This window comes from Nicotiana tabacum, chromosome 19, assembly GCF_000715075.1.
Source record: "Nicotiana tabacum cultivar K326 chromosome 19, ASM71507v2, whole genome shotgun sequence".
NCBI classification, from domain to species: domain Eukaryota; kingdom Viridiplantae; phylum Streptophyta; class Magnoliopsida; order Solanales; family Solanaceae; genus Nicotiana; species Nicotiana tabacum.
The window spans coordinates 76321417-76338951 of NC_134098.1; the positions used below are offsets into that span (position 1 = coordinate 76321417).

The window sequence follows — 17535 nt, forward strand, 5'->3', positions numbered from 1 at the left end:
GAAATAAAATAAAATTTTAATTTAAGAGTATAGTTGTTATCTAAATATCAATTGGGGATGGAGGCAACGTGCATGAAGCTCCGACAGAAAAAGAAGATTACAAACAAATTATTCTATGACTATATAATTTTTTCCTTTTATTTTAGAAAATTTGTTATTAGGTTCATTGTATTAAAATGACAATTAAAATTTCGTTAAAAAAATGACTAATGTACCTTAACAAGACATTTCACAAGTTTGATGATTAATACTATTTTTTAAGCTTTACTAGTACTGATTAAAAAGAATAACTCAGTTAATGTGAATCACGAGATAAGGGAGAGCTTGAGACATTAACAAAGATTGATTTTAAAACATTTTCCAACGAGGGACCGACTTAACTCGTCACAGTTTTCCAAATTATATACTATGAATAGAATAAAGCAATTATTTGCCTACTTGCGTGAGGAATGTAACTTTACACAAATCTTCAAGGCAAAGGTCAAGGTACCTAATCATAATCAGTAGGTACAAGCACCCTTTAGCATGTCCTAATAATCGCAGATACTCGTTAGAGTTGGATTAGGATTATATTATTTTGCGTTAACAAGAAAACAACAAAATAACCCAAATTAAAATATTTGAAGGGCAGAATCACACGAAATTATAGCCTAAACACGACTCTCCAAGTCATCCTTCATATCCCTTTCTTTTGACTGCTCTTTTTAATTCTCTAAACCCCAAATTTGATCCCAATTCGATTCTTAGACTTGGATGGAGTCAGATTATGCTAAATTGGAAACCCTAAGAATTTTCTGGCTCTGAAGTGTAAAAATGTTTCCGTGGAATTTCGCGAGGTCTGCGGAGACTTTGTTCTCGCGATGGGCGATCAAGAGGGTTTGTAAGTTCCTTTTGAAGAAGAAATTGGGGAAATTCATACTAGGCGATATCGATCTCAATCAGCTTGATGTTCAGCTCAGTGCTGGTACTATTCAGCTCTCTGATCTAGCTCTCAATGTTGATTATCTCAATCAAAAGGTACGCGCTTTTTTTTTTTTTTTTTTTTTTTTTTTTTGGTTGCAAATTCCAGAGGATGTGAATTTGAATTTGACTAGAAGTGGTGCAATTTTAATGATTTTCTTTTATTTTGATCTCTATTTATAGGATAAAGTTTAATTCTTTCTGTAGTTTTGTGAGTTATGTTCATTAAGTTGTAGGTTCATATAATCCTTTTAACTTTGGAGCTAGGTAGTTAGTTTATCTAGTTGCTATCGGGATTTTAATCTGGAAGGCTGGGAATTCTGGTGTGGTAATGCTTTTTAGAAGTGGAATTTATTTTCCTCATTGTTGGATGAGCTACTTTTGAACTTTAACTTCCATGGCCAACTATGCTAAATCCCGAGTTAGTTGTGATCAGCTATATGAATTCTCTAGGTCTATTTCACTCTATTCAAGTCCATTTTATTCCGAACTAAATAATTTGCTTTTAAGGCAAATCAAGTTAATCAATAGTTAAAGCTTCTCTAATCTACAGTTATTCTACAAGGATATACAAGTTTTTATCAGGGAAAAAAAAAGAGAAAGGAGAAGACTCCTCACTGACACCAAACTTAATGTAAGTGTAACAACAAGAAGTAGCCCTTAACCCAAACTAGTTGTTTTAGCCTATATGGATTCTTTTGGACATTTATCCACCAAAAAAAAAGTTGGAAGAAAAATGATTTTTTTTTTTTAATAAATAAATTGGCTAAACACACTCGTATATAAGAAGTATCAAAAAGTGGAAAACCTTACAAAAATATTATGTTTCTATGAACGACACAATCTTTATACAAATAGGAACCTCGTGGATGCATCGATAAAAAGAATAAGAGATAAGAGGCTATTCCTCAAGTGTACAGAATCCTCTATTCCATCAAAGAGCACACTCCTATTTCTCTCTCTCCATATGGTCCACATAAGTGTTAGAGGAGCAACATCCCATCCTCTACATCTTCTCTTCCGTCTTCTAAAGATCCCGCTAAACATTGCTTCTTTAACAATGCTTGGCATCACCCCTGGAGTCCAAACCAAAATAAAAAGAGGAGGAAAATTAACAGGGCAGACAAAATACTTTATTTCCGCTGTCTGTTTTTGCTTCAATGTTTATGTGGTGTCACTTAACCTTTCAAAAAATATATATATTTATGCGCTGCCACTAAAATTCTTCTAATGGTTACTCCTGCCCGGCGAGCCTTGTTGAAGTCTAGGTAATTGGATTCGAAATCATCCCTGGAACTCAATATCTTTGTCTTGCATTCTGGAAAGGCAGGGTAATAGTTTCGATCTCCACACTTTAGGTCCACATTTTCCTTTTAACTTTAGCTTTTTCCTCTTTCGAGGGTTATCACATTTTGGTTGGTGAATTATTTGAGAATAGAAGTGTGTTTTAATTGAAAAATTAAGTTATGGTATCCTTTAGGGTAGAAAGCCAGATTCTTTGGCTGCCAGAGAAGGTTTCAAGCTTTTTAGGTGTTTCTTACATGAAAGTTACTCGCTAGCCTCTTTCAGCAGAGCTAGCTGATTTTAAGGTACTTCATAGGAGATCATGACCTGCATATATGTTAGAGCTGATCAATTTGGAATTCCTGCTTTTCACCTGTTTTCTAGGGATTGTATTGCATGTTGGGCTTATTCTCCCTGAAACCTCTTTTTTGCGGGGGGTTTGGGGGTGGTGGTGGTGGTGGTGGATATTTAGTTAGAGAACCAACTACATGTATCACTCCCTTTATCTTACTAGTCAGGTACCAAAGCATCAATTATATTCAACCATGGTATTTTTGAATTTCCTTTCTGCCTATCTACAACCCATTGCATCTTCTTCTTCATTATCCAAAGAGATGCTTGATTTTAGCTGATTATGACAGTGTTGCATCTTTCAGTTTGGTTCCACAGCAGCCGTGTATGTGCAAGAAGGGTCAATTGGCTCTCTGCTTGTGACAATGCCTTGGAAAGGGGATGGTTGTCGGATAGAAGTGGATGAACTTGAGCTTGTGCTTGCTCCTGACGCAAACTTTTCTCGAAGTACACTCGGAAATTGTCTTTCAACCAAAGCTTCGGTTAACCAAAATTTGGGAAACCGTAATGATGATAATGTAGACGAGGGTGGTGCTAAAACAACTGCTTTTGATGTTCATGAAGGAGTCAAGACCATTGCTAAGATGGTTAAGTGGTTGCTCACTAGCTTTCATGTAGAAGTTAGAAAATTGATCATAGCATTTGATCCTTGTTTAGGTGAGGAGAAAAGGACAGGGCTTTGCCAAACTTTAGTATTAAGAGTAACTGAAGTGGAATGTGGTACATGTATCTCGGAAGGGGCTTCTTTGGCTAGTGAAGCAGTGGATGATAACTTTCTGGGGTTGACTCAAATGACAAATTTTATCAAATTTAGTGGAGCAGTTCTTGAATTCCTTCAAATTGATGAGATTGTTGATAAGAAACCGAATCCATGCGCTTCAGGAACAATTACAGGTGAGTGGTCAAGCTGTTCACCAAATGTCACAACCCCAATAATAACTGGGGAAAGAGGCGGACTTGCTGGGAACCTAAAATTGACTATACCTTGGAGAAATGGGTCCCTAGATATTTGCAAAGTGGAGGCAGATGCTTCTATTGATCCTCTGGTAATCAAACTTCAACCGAGTAGCATCAGATGCTTAATATATTTGTGGGGAATTTTAAAAGATATGGGGCAGAAGAAGGATACAGAGTTTTCCCCCTGTGATTCAGTAGGGACTTGTGATTCAACAAGGGCAGATACTTCTATGCTCAGTATGGACGAGGTGCTTCCAGCTTCTAAAGCATTTTCTGCTGAACGTCCATTCGACAGTGAACCAGTGAGGGAAGCCTTGCTGTCCGAGTCGTGTCTTATATCGGATTGGGTGAGTAGAAGCCGAAAAATCAACAATGAAGAGGAACCAGATTTTGGGGAAAGGTTGATACCCTTTTGCATTTTACTGATCATGCAGTAGCACCTTTAAATTATGATAATTCTAGAGGGAGTTCATGAGTGTTTATATGTGTTTTAATCTTTTACAAAGAAATGCAAACTCTTTGACATGCTGCTAAGTTTCATTTTTTTTGTTGACAAATTAATCATTTTATTAATGCATTATATAAAAACACCTGTATAAAAGAAGTGTAGCAAAAAGGTAGAAAACCTTAAAAAAATATGGTTATCAATGAACGACATTCAATCTTCAATACAACAGAATAAATTTTCAGTTAAGTTTTCAATCTTCAATACAACAGTATCTGTTAAGTTTCAGTTGCATTTGTAACAACACGTGTCTTGGGGGAAACAGAATAAATTTTCTGCCTTTTGTTGCTTCAACCCTTTGCAATGTCTTGTAGGAGTTGTATCTACCCTTATAATGTCGTTTTTTCTAGGTATTTGGCCTTGAATAGTTTAGTCTTTCAAAAATTTGAAGTCTTTCCAGCTTTACCACTATAGTAGTTGTTGAAGACATAATTAAGTAATTAAAAGTGTGATCTCTCTAGCGGATTGAACTTTTAGATGAGATGGTCACACAATTCAATCAGAGGGCCTGGGGCACGTGCTTGGCCCAAGAAAAAGAGTCAGATCCATACGTAAGGAAGCATCTTGACGACATAGTTCAGTAATAAAAGTGTGCTCTCTCCAATAGCTCAAGCTCTTAGATGTGATGGTCACACAATTCAATACTAGCTCTTTACAATGATCATTATGATTTTAAATTGCATGTGGAAGTTTTACGTATTGCTTTTGCGTCGACACTGAATTTTCAACTTCCTATACTGATAGCATGACATAAAATTGTTAATGGAAGCAGGATCTACTTGCGCTGATAAATCCTTATGTTCTTATGGTTGTATCTGCTTATGTTCTTATGGTTGTATCTTGCAGTGTGCACCAGTTTTTTGAATGTTTTGATGATCTAAGAAACTCGCAGTCAGCTTTAGGAAGCAGTGGGATGTGGAATTGGACTTGTTCTGTTTTTAGTGCAATAACAGCTGCCTCTAACCTTGCTTCTGGGTCATTGCTTATTCCTTCTGGTATGTTCTTTGGCCCCACATGCACAAACACACACCACATATATTATCCTAGTTTCTTCCTGGCAGAAAACGTGCTGATCTGCCTTGTGATTAGTTATTTCTGTTGCAAAAATGATTCATGTAAACCATTGGCAGTTAGAACAGAGTATTCTAGACATAGCAAAAGTAAGTGCACACAAGGCTAATCCATGCTTAGTGAAGAAAATATACAGACTTGAGTACAGGGAGGAGCTCAAAAGCAAATTCTTTTTTATCTTTTAAGATGATTAAACTGAGCTGATACTCGATTTAGTTTGTATTTCCCATTTATTTTTAATCTTTTCTGTTTCCCTGATTGGGTGGATTATACAGCTCAATATATATTATTTAAAAGTATGAAGATTGAGATTGTTCAGTCGCTTTAGTGGGGGACTTCAGTAATGACGTCTTAGCATTTTAGGTCAGCCCTTTTGTCAAAGAACTGATTTAATTTCTTTTGACATTCACTTGCAGATCAGCAGCATCTTGAAACCAATCTTAGGGCAAAAGTTGCTAAAGTATCTCTTCTTTTCTCTTTTATCGATGAGGAAGAGAGACAATACTGCAGCGTGGATGCTGATAAAGGGAATGCTGGTTTTTGTGTTCATTATTTAAGTGCAAATTTTCAAGATTTGCTTCTACTGTTGCAGGTAATGTTCCATTTCTTTGTTGTTGGTTTTACTTCATAATATTTAAAATTCTTTGAATTTAGAACAACTCCTTTATTAACTTTAAAACCCATTAAGGCTTAATAGGTACGGCGTCAGGAAATGAATTTTGAAGCAACAGTTCAGCATATGCAACTTACTGATCACTTCTCAAGAAAGGATGATACAGTTGATTTCAAATTGCGTACCTATAATGACATTAAAGTAATTCAAGATGCAGTTCAAACTGCCCTTCCACCTCTTGATTGGTCCACCAAGAATATTGATCTGGATAATCAGAATGCATCTGCTGCTCCTAATCCATTAGGTATGAATTTTACAGATGGGTTCACTCATCCAAGGAACGAAATAAGTATGTTTGCTGACAACGTAGTGCAGGTAGAATTGCTTAAGACTTTTGGTGCTTGCCTCTGCCAAGCCACAAAAAGTTCTTCAGGAAACTCATTTGTTGGGCCAACATCTTTTTCATTGAAGTTGCCACCATTTATTTTCTGGGTAAACTTTGATTTGTTAAGTGAGACCTCAGAACTTTTCAAGAAAATTATGGATCGTATTGAAATGACTGGCACTCTGGCCCGTGAGCATAGGCATATGGATTCATCCAAAGGGATTGGAAGGACTAGGCCTTGCTCTGGCACTAGAAGAATTTCAGAACGGGAAAGTTTCAGGGGCACTGTATCTCTTCCAACTGCCAGGATTATATTGTCTTTCCCCTGTGGATATGATGATGGTTTTAAGAGCTATTACTCTTGGCAACAGTTTATTTCTCTTGATGTATCTTCACCATCAATTCCTGGGGAGAAAGCAAGTCATGCAACTAAAAAGAGTGCTGCTACTAGTTCTAAGAGTCGGAATTCTGTGGCTACATTGTGCTCTTTGTACTTGAATTTTGGAAAGCTTGATGTCAACTTAATTACTTCATTGTCCGGAGAGAATGCCGAAATTACCTCTAGAAGTGCTCCAAAGTATAGACTTTTAGCACAGAAAATAATGACCACATCAGATGGAAGGGGGCCTTCTGTTGTTACCTTTTCATGGCTGGACAGTGCCAGGACTGGTCCTTGGATAATGAAGAGAGCCAAGCAGCTTGCTTGTTCAGACAATGCACGGTGCTTAGAGAAGTTCAGAAGAAAAGGATATGAATTTTCCTCTGTAACCGCTGTTAAGGGTTCGGAGGACTTCAACGGTAATGTTCGACAAGAAATGATTATAAGCTCTGGGTTCTGCATTCATGCACATTTATCTCCTGTTACAATTGCTCTAAGCAAATCAGAATTTGTGAAGTTAAATGATCTTCTGAGTCAAGTGATTGATAGGTTATCGGGACTGGACCTTGTTCCTGTTGATACTGAAGAAGTGAGTTCTGGCTCTCAATCATCAGTTCTTGTTGAATGTGATTCTGTAACCATATCAATTAATGAGGAAGTCGTGGAGAAGAATAATAAGGGTTCGCTTCAGAATGGAATGACTGGTTCTTGGCATAGCTTTAGACTGGAACTTCTGAATTTTGGTCTATTATCTGTTTTAGATATTGGAGGAACAAATGGTGCTAGCTTCCTCTGGGTGACGCATGGTGAGGGAAACTTGTGGGGTTCAATTACAGGAGTTCCAGGTGAAGAGTTTCTCCTCATCTCCATCAGTGACTCTTCCAGCAGCCGTGGTGATGGAGAAGGTTTAAATGTATTATCTGCTAAGTTGTCGGGTTCAGATATTATCCACTTCCACGATCCACGGAGCAGTACCATGTCCATCACCATCAGATGTGGCACTATTGTTGCAGTTGGGGGCCGCTTGGATTGGTTTGACACAATTTTCTCCCTTTTCGCTGCACCCTTTCCTGAAACTAAACAAGAATGTGATAGTAATGTGCAGAAAGAGGATTGTGAAACTAGTGTCCCTTTTGAATCTTCTTTTATCCTTAGCTTGATAGACATTGCCTTAAGCTATGAGCCATACCTAAACAAATTGATGATCCAGGGATGCGCTGATTCTCAATCAAGTTCTCCCTATTGCGAGGAAGCAATAGATGAGCAGTATGTAGCATGCCTGTTGGCTGCATCTTCCTTGAGGCTTTCCAGTACAACTGTTGCTGATTCTGTTATCAGCAGTTACAAAATTACTGTACAGGATCTGGGTCTGCTTCTTTCTGCTATGCGTGCACCCAACTATGCTGGCAGTGTCTACAGTGTAGAGCATCTTCGCAAGATTGGGTATGTTAAAGTTGCTCAACAGGCAGATGTTGAAGCTCTTTTGAGAATCAGTTCTGACAACGGGGGTCTTTGGGAAATTGATTGTTCGGAATCACAGATTGTTCTGAACACTTGCCATGATACAGCTAGTGGATTGACACGTTTAGCTGCTCAATTGCAACAGCTGTTTGCACCCGACTTGGAAGAATCCGTGATTCACTTGCAGACAAGATGGAATAATGTTCAACAGGCACGTGAGGGCAAAGAATTCTGCACTTTTGACGTGGATTCTGTATCATCAACTTCTAATATGCAGGCTATGACTGGAGATGTAAGTAGTGAAGGTGGTAATATCAACTTGATGGATGAAATATGCGAAGACGCATTTCAACTGGACCACGGGGAGGATGGCCAAGCTGATTATCGTGAATCACCCATCGATCTGTCACCGAATAATAGCTTCATTGGCGAGACGTTTTACTACAGTAATGAAGACTTTCCAAGGTTCTTGAATAGTTCGCCTCTCACTGGCTCAGTTCCTGTAGTTGGACAAGAAACTAGTGAGACTTCATTATCACCTGAACAGCTACCTCAGTTAATTGAAGAATATTTCCTGTCTGACCTATGTCCTTTGTCTGAACTAACATTCACAGACCATTCGTCGAAGGATAATCTTAGATATACACCTAGTCCCATGAGGAGTGGTGATGATTTAAGGGGAAATACTGGATGGTATGGTGACAACTCTTTAAGAATTTTAGATAATCATGTTTCAGAAGTCAACAGAAAAGCTGGTTCACTGGAGTTGACCGAATCTGAGGCTTCTTGCATTCTCAGTGAACCTGATGAAAACAAAAATGTTAAGGGTCGCATAGTTCTTAATAACATGAATATCATCTGGAGATTGTATGCAGGATCTGACTGGCAAAATGTTCAGAATAATGCACAGCAATCAACAGGAACTTGTGGGCGGGATACAACTGTTTGTTTAGAACTGACACTCTCTGGAATGCGATTTCAGTATGACATCTTTCCTGATGGTGGAACTCGGGTATCTAGACAATCCATAACAGTTCATGATTTCTGTGTTAAAGACAACAGTAATGCTGCCCCTTGGAAACTGGTATAGAAAGTTTCTTCACGTATTTGGAATTGCAAATAGTTTACCATCAATTATGCTGGATTTAAAATTCTTTCTTCTGTTTGACGATCAAGGTGCTGGGGTACTATCAATCAAAAGGCTGTCTAAGGAAGTCTTCTTCCAAAGCATTTAAGCTGGATCTTGAAGCTGTAAGACCTGATCCTGCTATCCCTCTTGAGGAGTACCGGTATATTAACTATTTCCCTTTAACTTTTTCTCAATTTTGCACCGGTTTCTCTTTTCCGGGGAAACTTTGTCGTCTCCATAATTTGCTCGATTTATTTCAAGAGAGCATGTCTTTGTAATACCTTTTATATGCATGCATAGTTTCATTTGGATGCGCTCAGAAGTCAAGTGCCTGAATAGTTGGTTATAAAAATGGTAACTAGAAAGTAGTTCGAAATTATGTGCTTTAGAATTGGAAGGAGAAAAGACAAACAAAGTCTACGCCATAGAGAAACATAAGACTTCAGGCATGATGACATTTACTCGTTTATTTCCACCCAGCAGTTAGAAAAGAAGTTTATGACTAGTCTTTTACTATTACAAATCCGTTTGACTTGGTTCTTTTTTGTTTAGTATACTTGCGCAGAAGTTCACATATCTTTTCTGTCCTTCTATCAATCCCTTTATGTATCATTATATAGAGATGCTCATGACTTACTGTATTTGTCCATTTTGTGCTTAATCTGCTGTTTATCTGTCTGTTAAAGGGATACACAAATGCAGATTATTTGTCCTTAGAGGTGGAAAAATTGGTGACTATATGGTGAGTATAAATGGGTTTGGGTGGTGGAAGGCTACTAGACCTGTTGAGGGTTTGGTAAAGCTTTCAAACTATCTATAACCTGTTATGAAATCAAGACCATGGAACCAAGACTTAATTGCAAATAACAAAAATAGAACTCTTTGAGCTATATATATTTTTGTGGAACTCCTATGTGTTTGTAGGTTAATGGCCAGCGTAAAAATGATGATGATATATGTTAGTACCCCCCCCCCCCCGCACGCAACGCACACACTACCCATTCGGCTTCTACCAAAGTTAGGAAAATAAAACACTAGAAAGAGTTGGTGCAATTATGAAATTTCCTTTGGTTAATCTAAAAAAAGAGGGAAAAAGGACTCTTAAAAGAGAGAATGACGAAGTCGAGCAAAATTAATATTACCACTCTTGTTAGGATAACCTGTATTACAAACGAATGTCAACATGACTTGATATTACAAAATGATTATGACAATAATTTTAAGAATTTGTTATTGTTGTATACCACGATTATAACATGTGAACAATTCTAAAATCCTTTCTTACTTATTTTTTTCGGCAACGTTTGTGTCCGAGTCAATCTAGCTCTTACTTCGACCATTTACCTATTATCTCCCATTATAGTAGGTACCAGCACCAACACCAGGTAACTCTTGCCACAAAGGCTTGGACGGGGAAAGAAATTACCTAGTGTTTCTTTGTCACTGTTGGTACTTTAACCTTGGTATACCATGGTTTTTATTCCACTTCATTGACTACTAGATCACACTCTTAAGTCTTAGGTCTTTTGTTACTTATCATTTTTTAAATAAAAATAGCGTGCAATCCAGCTTGCGCGCACTAGGTTTTCGTCGTAAGCCTAATTGCTTATTTCCAATTACGTGAATCAACAATTCAAATTGCACTCAAAGGTAGGGCATTTTCCTCGAATATTCCACCGGATACTTGTGATTATCATCAAGCATGCATCCATGGCCCACACCCACCTTCTACCACCATTCATCAACTTCATATCCTAAGAAACACCGGAAATTTATTTGGGAAATAGTTCCATTTGAGAGAACATTTCCTATGGAAGTTTTTGTGAGGAAATTCATTTTATGTTTCCACGGAATATACTGTGTGTCATACCAAATGGGACCATAACCTCGTTTAGTCTTTTTTCCATGTTTGCATTTGAGCAGGAACATATTTAGTTCTCTAAAATAGTAAAATGCTAAAACAAATTAATTACTTAAATCAGAAATTTAAAGGAAAAACAATATTTATAACCTTCTTTTGGTGGGAAGGGGCAATTCACAATAAACTTTGGCCATTATATGTCCCCCATTTTCTATTAAACATTGAATTCACAAATGGAAAAAATCGATTGATTTTGTTAACACTATTAAACCATCAAAAGGATTGAGCTTATTTGGATAGGTTTTTGCTTCTTTTGGAATCTGTAAATAGTTACCAAGCACAACCTTTGTGCTGGGCTTCTTTTTTTATAATACATAACTGTTACCTTTGTCAAAAAAGGATTGAGCTTATTTGGGCACTCAATTGAGACCTCATTTAGAAATCTGTCCATATTCATACCTAACGATTTTCCACAAAGATGTATAACTTTTACCCAGCCGAGGGTCTAATGGAAACGGCCTCTCTACCCTTCTAGGGTAGGGGTAAGGCTGCGTACGTCTTATCCTCCCAAGACCCCACTTGTGGGAACTCACTGGGTTTAATGTTGTTGTTGTATGTATAACTTTTACCAATCTTTTCATCCTTTTTTGAAGGATTGTGGCACAAAATATGGGTACATAAAAAATTTACTCAATCGATTTAGAGTCAAGTTTTCAGATACTTTATCTAAGATGCTCTATCCATCTAGGGGGGAAAAGTAGAGATGTCTTATACGTCATCCATAATATGTGGAAGTATCGAAATACTTTGACTGTCTTTCAGTTTGAGCTTATTATATGTTGGAACAAGTTGACGCCCTTTTTAAGTCCCATGGCTGTCTCATCATTCATATGTATGTTCAGAAAAAAATTGGGCTATTGAATGCACATCATTAATTGTTCACACTGAATCCAGCCTACAAAAGTTTTGTGCTAGAAATTTTAGATAAAGGCACTTATGGTCTCTTTCGTGCAATAACTGTGGCAAACTGTACTGTGTTGTTTCCTTCCATCACGATTTTATCATTTCACATGCGGATTTCTCTTGCTTGCTCACGCGTATAGCTTTAGCATTTGTTGCTTTTCAACACAAAGCTCCTCATAGAATTTTCAACAAAGAATTCATCCCAAACCTGTAATGAAGTGATTGTACTTATGATGCTTTCATTTTCAGGTTACGCATCGCTCTCCTCCCAATGCGTTTACATCTTCATCAAAACCAGTTAGATTTTCTCATCAGCTTCTTTGGAGGAACAAAGTCAGCTGTTACACCATCCGAAAGTACTTCACAGAGTCTCAGTAAGTCGGACATAGTAGCAAAGAGAACCAAAGTTGGGGGTGATGCAGTCATCGAAGAAGCATTGCTTCCTTATTTTCAGGTGAGAAATTGGAGGTTCCTTTTGCCAAATTTAACATATAGCTGCCTCCTTTCAAGTAAACTTTAAAAGCTTGCAGTTGGATAGGTTTATTTATCTTTGTGAAAAGGTAAGGTAAAAGAAAAAAAGAAAAAGAAAAACTGTTTCGTCTTGCCTAAAAATGCTTGCGACTGTTGCCTGCAATTTGAATCCTTTCATCTGTGGATATACCAGATCTAGTCTGAGAGTGGTGTTGCTGGTTGCTTGATCAGTTTGCTACTGTTATGTGCATTTCGTGATAGCTGAAGCTGATTTTACTGGATTTTGGTTGCAGAAATTTGATATCTGGCCGGTTCATCTTCGGGTTGACTATAGCCCTTGCCATGTTGATTTAGCAGCGTTAAGGGGTGGCAAGTATGTTGAACTTGTTAACCTTGTACCTTGGAAGGTATTTCACTTCCTTCTCCCTCATGATTTTCCTTTATAGATTTAATTTGGTAATATTACTCTAGTGTGGTTTTAGATAGCTGGTTAGAGTTTTCATTCTCTTCTTATTCTTTTGTTGTGTAATGCATATTCAGATTATTCAGATGGAGTTGAATTAGTTTATGAGTTGTCATAAGGCTGCATTAATTTTCACGATAAATGGTAAACTCTAGCTGATCTGACTTTGATAAAATATTAAAATGACATCTGATTGCCAGGTATTTAGTGTTAAAATTCATCACCTTTTCTTGAAATCTCATTTACCTAAAATGAAAGTTGGGAAGAACATTAGACATGCTTCAGAGTTGTTTTTCCCTGGTGTAATCAATAGTATCCGTCTCCTAATGATGTGGTACTCTCTAAGGACCCTTCAGATGCATGCAAACTTGGTAAAGTTAGATTTTTCCTGGTTTCTTACGTCCTTTTGTTTGATAATCATTCAAGTTCCTGTCTTTCTATTGGAGATACCAGCAATCACTCTTGGTATCGTGGTTTTTTAGAACGGCTGTACCTTTTTCACCATGATAAATTCAATTGTTCTGTTGAGAGCTATTAGAGAAAATGTTAATATTACGTTGACAGTAGGCAAGAAAAGTTCCTCTATTTCATTTTTCTTTCAGTAGATATTTTGTAATTGTAGAGAACCATATGTACCACTTAGATGACCTCAAATTTTGTTCTTGAGGCAACAACATTCATTTATTGGCTTGAACGCTTGCTTTGAGAGAGAACTCTCTTTCTCTCTCTCTCTCTCTCTAGATTGAAACATTGGAAGTAGAAACTATAAGGTAAGGTTATGAAGTTTCAACTCATAAAAGGCAAGTTTTATAGGAATATTATAAAGAAAGAGGATCAAGTACACCAAATAATTGTCCAGGGTCATATAATTCAGGACCTTAAGGTGCTTGGCTTGGCCTCCTTGACTTGGCATTAGTTCAATGAATATGTACGGACATAGCCAGTGGTATATTTTTGTACTTGACGTACATGAGGTGAAATATTTTTACGTACAAGTTTATAATATTGTGTGTCCCAATACCTTCCTGATGCAGGGGGTTGACCTGCATCTCAAGCATGTTCAAGCTCTAGGTGTCTATGGCTGGAGTGGAGTATGTGAAATAATAATAGGAGAATGGTTGGAAGATATTTCCCAAAATCAGGTTTGCTATATTTGTTAGAGTAGTGATAATTTGAGGCTTGCATGTGAAAGTTTGAAGTGGGTTCTGATCCTAATTCTTGTGTTTCCCTTAGATTCATAAACTATTGAAAGGCCTTCCTCCTATTCGATCACTGGTAGCTGTTGGTTCCAGTGCAGCAAAGTTGGTATCTCTACCAGTGAAGAGTTACAAGAAGGACCAAAAATTGTTGAAAGGAATGCAAAGAGGTAATATTAAAGAAATCTATCTCTTGCATCTCTGGAGGATACATGTAGTGCAAGAAATAGAAGTCCGTACACTATGTTTAATGAGTCTTGAACTGATTATGTTCTTCCTGAATGTGGAGTGTTTGTTTATAGGAACTCAAGTTCTGCACTTTTTGCACTGATAAATATTTGCTTTATTGCACTGTTATATTGTTATTGTGGGTTTATTCATACAAGGAGCTGAAACTATAGCATGTAACAACAGAATATGTGTATATGTTGTGTTGGTGTGTGAGTGTGTCTGGTTTGTGTGTGTATATACTTGTCTTGTTTAGTATTTGGTGACAAATAGTAGTACATCTTCAGTGATTTCTGTTATCTGTTAAACGAGAGGGATTGATACTTTGGACTCTTTTTTTGCTCAAATCATTGGACAACTCTGCCACAGGACACAAATGCTTTTTTTTCCTCAGGGGACATTAAAAGCCATGTAATTATCTCTATCCTGTGTGCCAAGAGAGATACTTCTTATAGATCTCAAAATGGCTTCAATGTTTGCAGGTACAATAGCATTCCTTAGAAGTATTTCACTTGAAGCAATTGGGCTTGGAGTGCATTTGGCTGCTGGTGCTCATGAAATCCTTCTGCAAGCTGAATATATTCTTACAAGTGTTCCACCATCAGTACCATGGCCTGTGCAAAGTGGAGGAAACACTGGCGTGAGATTTAATCAACCTAGAGATGCCCGACAAGGGATCCAACAGGTGATAATCCCTTTTTTGAGACATTCTTTCATTTTACTTTTTGGCTGGTTAGTCGAAGGTTTTGAATTTTAGTCCCAAATTGCATCTATTCAAACTATTTTGGAAGGCCAAATACATAGGTAGAGACCCAAAGTTGGCATAAACGGTCAGATAGATACCTTAACTCTCCTTGTGTCTGGATAAACATTTCTCGTTGTCACAAGTGTGCGTCGTGCATAACCGGGTCCAGCAGACCTCACTCGTGAGTTACAATCATGGCTGGCTTATGAAAGTATAACTGAGGTACTGATCCCTGATAATCTTGGCAGGCTTATGAAAGTATGAGTGATGGCTTCAGTAAGTCTGCTTCTGCTTTAATACGCGCTCCCATGAAACGATATCAGCGTGGTGCTGGAATGGGGTCTGCTTTAGCAACTGCTGTCCAAGCAGCTCCAGCGGCAGCCATTGCCCCTGCTTCTGCCACAGCACGAGCTGTTCATTGTGCTCTTCTAGGTGTAAGGAACAGGTTGGCACTCCCCCCCCCCCCCCCCCGTATCAATATCTTTTGGACAACTGCCTTTTATTTTTTAGCCAGGTAGAATTACAAAACTATGTTAGTATTAGCACTTTTTCTTCTCTTTTTAGTATTTTACTTTAATTTTTATGTGGTTGTGTTTTGGCTCAATAAGAATTTGACTAAGTGAAGATTTTTGCTTCCATAAGAAGTATTGCTTATAAGATTCTTGCCTAGGTTTAAAGTCTAAGGTAGAAGTTCTAATAGTCATTTTGATTTTCTTGATCAATTTGTAAATAGTCATTGTAATTTGCTTCTATTTTTAGTGATGACCGGTTATTGATTATTGAATATTATTACTCCATTTTGAGATTTTATCTTGATCCCAACGTTTGAAGATGAGTTCTTCAATATGTGGAGTTTTAACTCATAGTACCATGCAGCCTCAATCCGGAGCGTAAGAAAGAGTCTTTGGAGAAATATTTGGGGACTTCTCCACCTCAGCAGTATATGTAGGTGGGTATGCAGCTTCAGTCTTAGTTGTCTTTGGAGATATATTTTGGGACTTCTCCACCTCAGCAGTACGTGTAGTGGGGATGCAGCTTCACTCTTTAGTTGTATCTATTAGTGCATTTCCAGCATGGGTTACATTTTCTACTTATACAACTAATCTTTCGGAGTAACCAGTATAACAAATGGAGACATAGGAAACTTTTACTTCCTGAATGAAATGGGTTAGAAGCAGTAACAAATTTTATTCTTGTTTGCATAGGGAGGTTTCTTCATCAGGAGCTCCAACAAAATTGCAAGTCAGCTTTAGTTTTGTATAGGTGAGTTTGGAGGTTATTAATATGTTGCAACATGGGGCTGGTAAAAGTGAAACTTCGAAGTCAACTTAGTTCCTTCTTCTGAGCAAAAACTATTTTACAACCCCCCCCCCCCCCCCCCCACACACACACACACAACAAAACAAGGTATCTCCAGCTTCTCCGTAGTTATTCAGCTGATTTTTCATTTGTCAATAGCTCACCTTTCTTCCGCTCTTTTATCTCTTTAATACTGATATCATGTTTGAACGAGTAAACAGGAATTATATATTTTATATTTTTTTGATAGGTTTTTTTTACCACCCAGGTAGTTTTAATTGATTTGCTTTGCCTATTGCTTGATGGCAGGTGTACAGATTGTAGGACAATTGTTCAGATTATTTAATTTGAGGAGATAGGTAATCATGTAAATAATGTATATATATCAGAGTGGTGATCTTATTTTTTGCTCATACGGCCGAGCCATGCCGTCAGTTTCAGTTGTTCAACTATGTCGGCTGTCGTATGTGTAAATTGTAAATATATTGGTTCTCTTAGTTTTGCTGGCAGAATTGCCATCTCATCTGTACAACATTATTTGTTGTAATTATCCTGTGTATACATGTTTTAAAAAATTCTGTATATACATGTGTATCCTTTCTGCCCCCTTTATTTTCTTACCTCTCGTAATTGTGCCCTATATCTCCTGATGTATAACCAGAGTTCTTTTCAGAGGGAAAGAGTGCTTAGTTCGTATAATTTACTATCTTTTGGGCTTTTGGCAGTACGCGTTCTTGATATACTCTATCATCAAGGGCCTCGGACTGGTGTGATTTACTGGTAAAATTTTATGTTAATGTCAGGTCAGTGCAACTGTATAGCTAATGTTCTGCCTCCCTTTTCGTGGGGCATGATTCACATCTACTGGATGATAATACACTGTATGTACAACACTGTTTCTGGAGATTTTGAACACGTTACTCAACATTGTTTGCTTTCCGTTGTTAAGAATTTGAAATTTTAAAATATGCTCCCTTTAGGACTAAGTATTTGTGATAAGCTTGAAAGTCGATTCCATACAGTGCAGTATTTAACTCCTTTTCTTCAGTGCTCATTTTATCCTACATAAAATCGAACCGGTGGTAATGCTTTGTGTAGTGTGGCTATAAATTGAGCAAAGGAAGCAGCCGCTAAATGGCGAGCACTTATTCCTCAGTTTCATGTTTATCAGATATGCTAATCTTGCCTATTGGAGGTTGTGTTGCCCGTGATTT

The 17535-nt window shown here is 37.5% G+C and overlaps 1 protein-coding gene across 5 annotated transcripts; it reads left to right on the top strand.

The window, feature by feature from the left end:
* The first annotated feature begins 440 nt into the window (after nucleotides 1–440).
* On the top strand, nucleotides 441–16903 carry LOC107801867 (autophagy-related protein 2-like). 5 transcript variants are annotated; one of them, XR_012702645.1, is made up of 15 exons: nucleotides 441–1017; nucleotides 2901–3952; nucleotides 4904–5052; nucleotides 5545–5720; nucleotides 5826–9050; nucleotides 9143–9255; nucleotides 12169–12373; nucleotides 12684–12797; nucleotides 13888–13995; nucleotides 14087–14219; nucleotides 14760–14962; nucleotides 15271–15467; nucleotides 15899–15971; nucleotides 16228–16285; nucleotides 16631–16903. XR_012702645.1 is itself a non-coding variant. In NM_001325706.1 (15 exon segments), coding segments are annotated over 15 exon segments (5940 nt in total).
* Nucleotides 16904–17535: the final 632 nt, after the last annotated feature.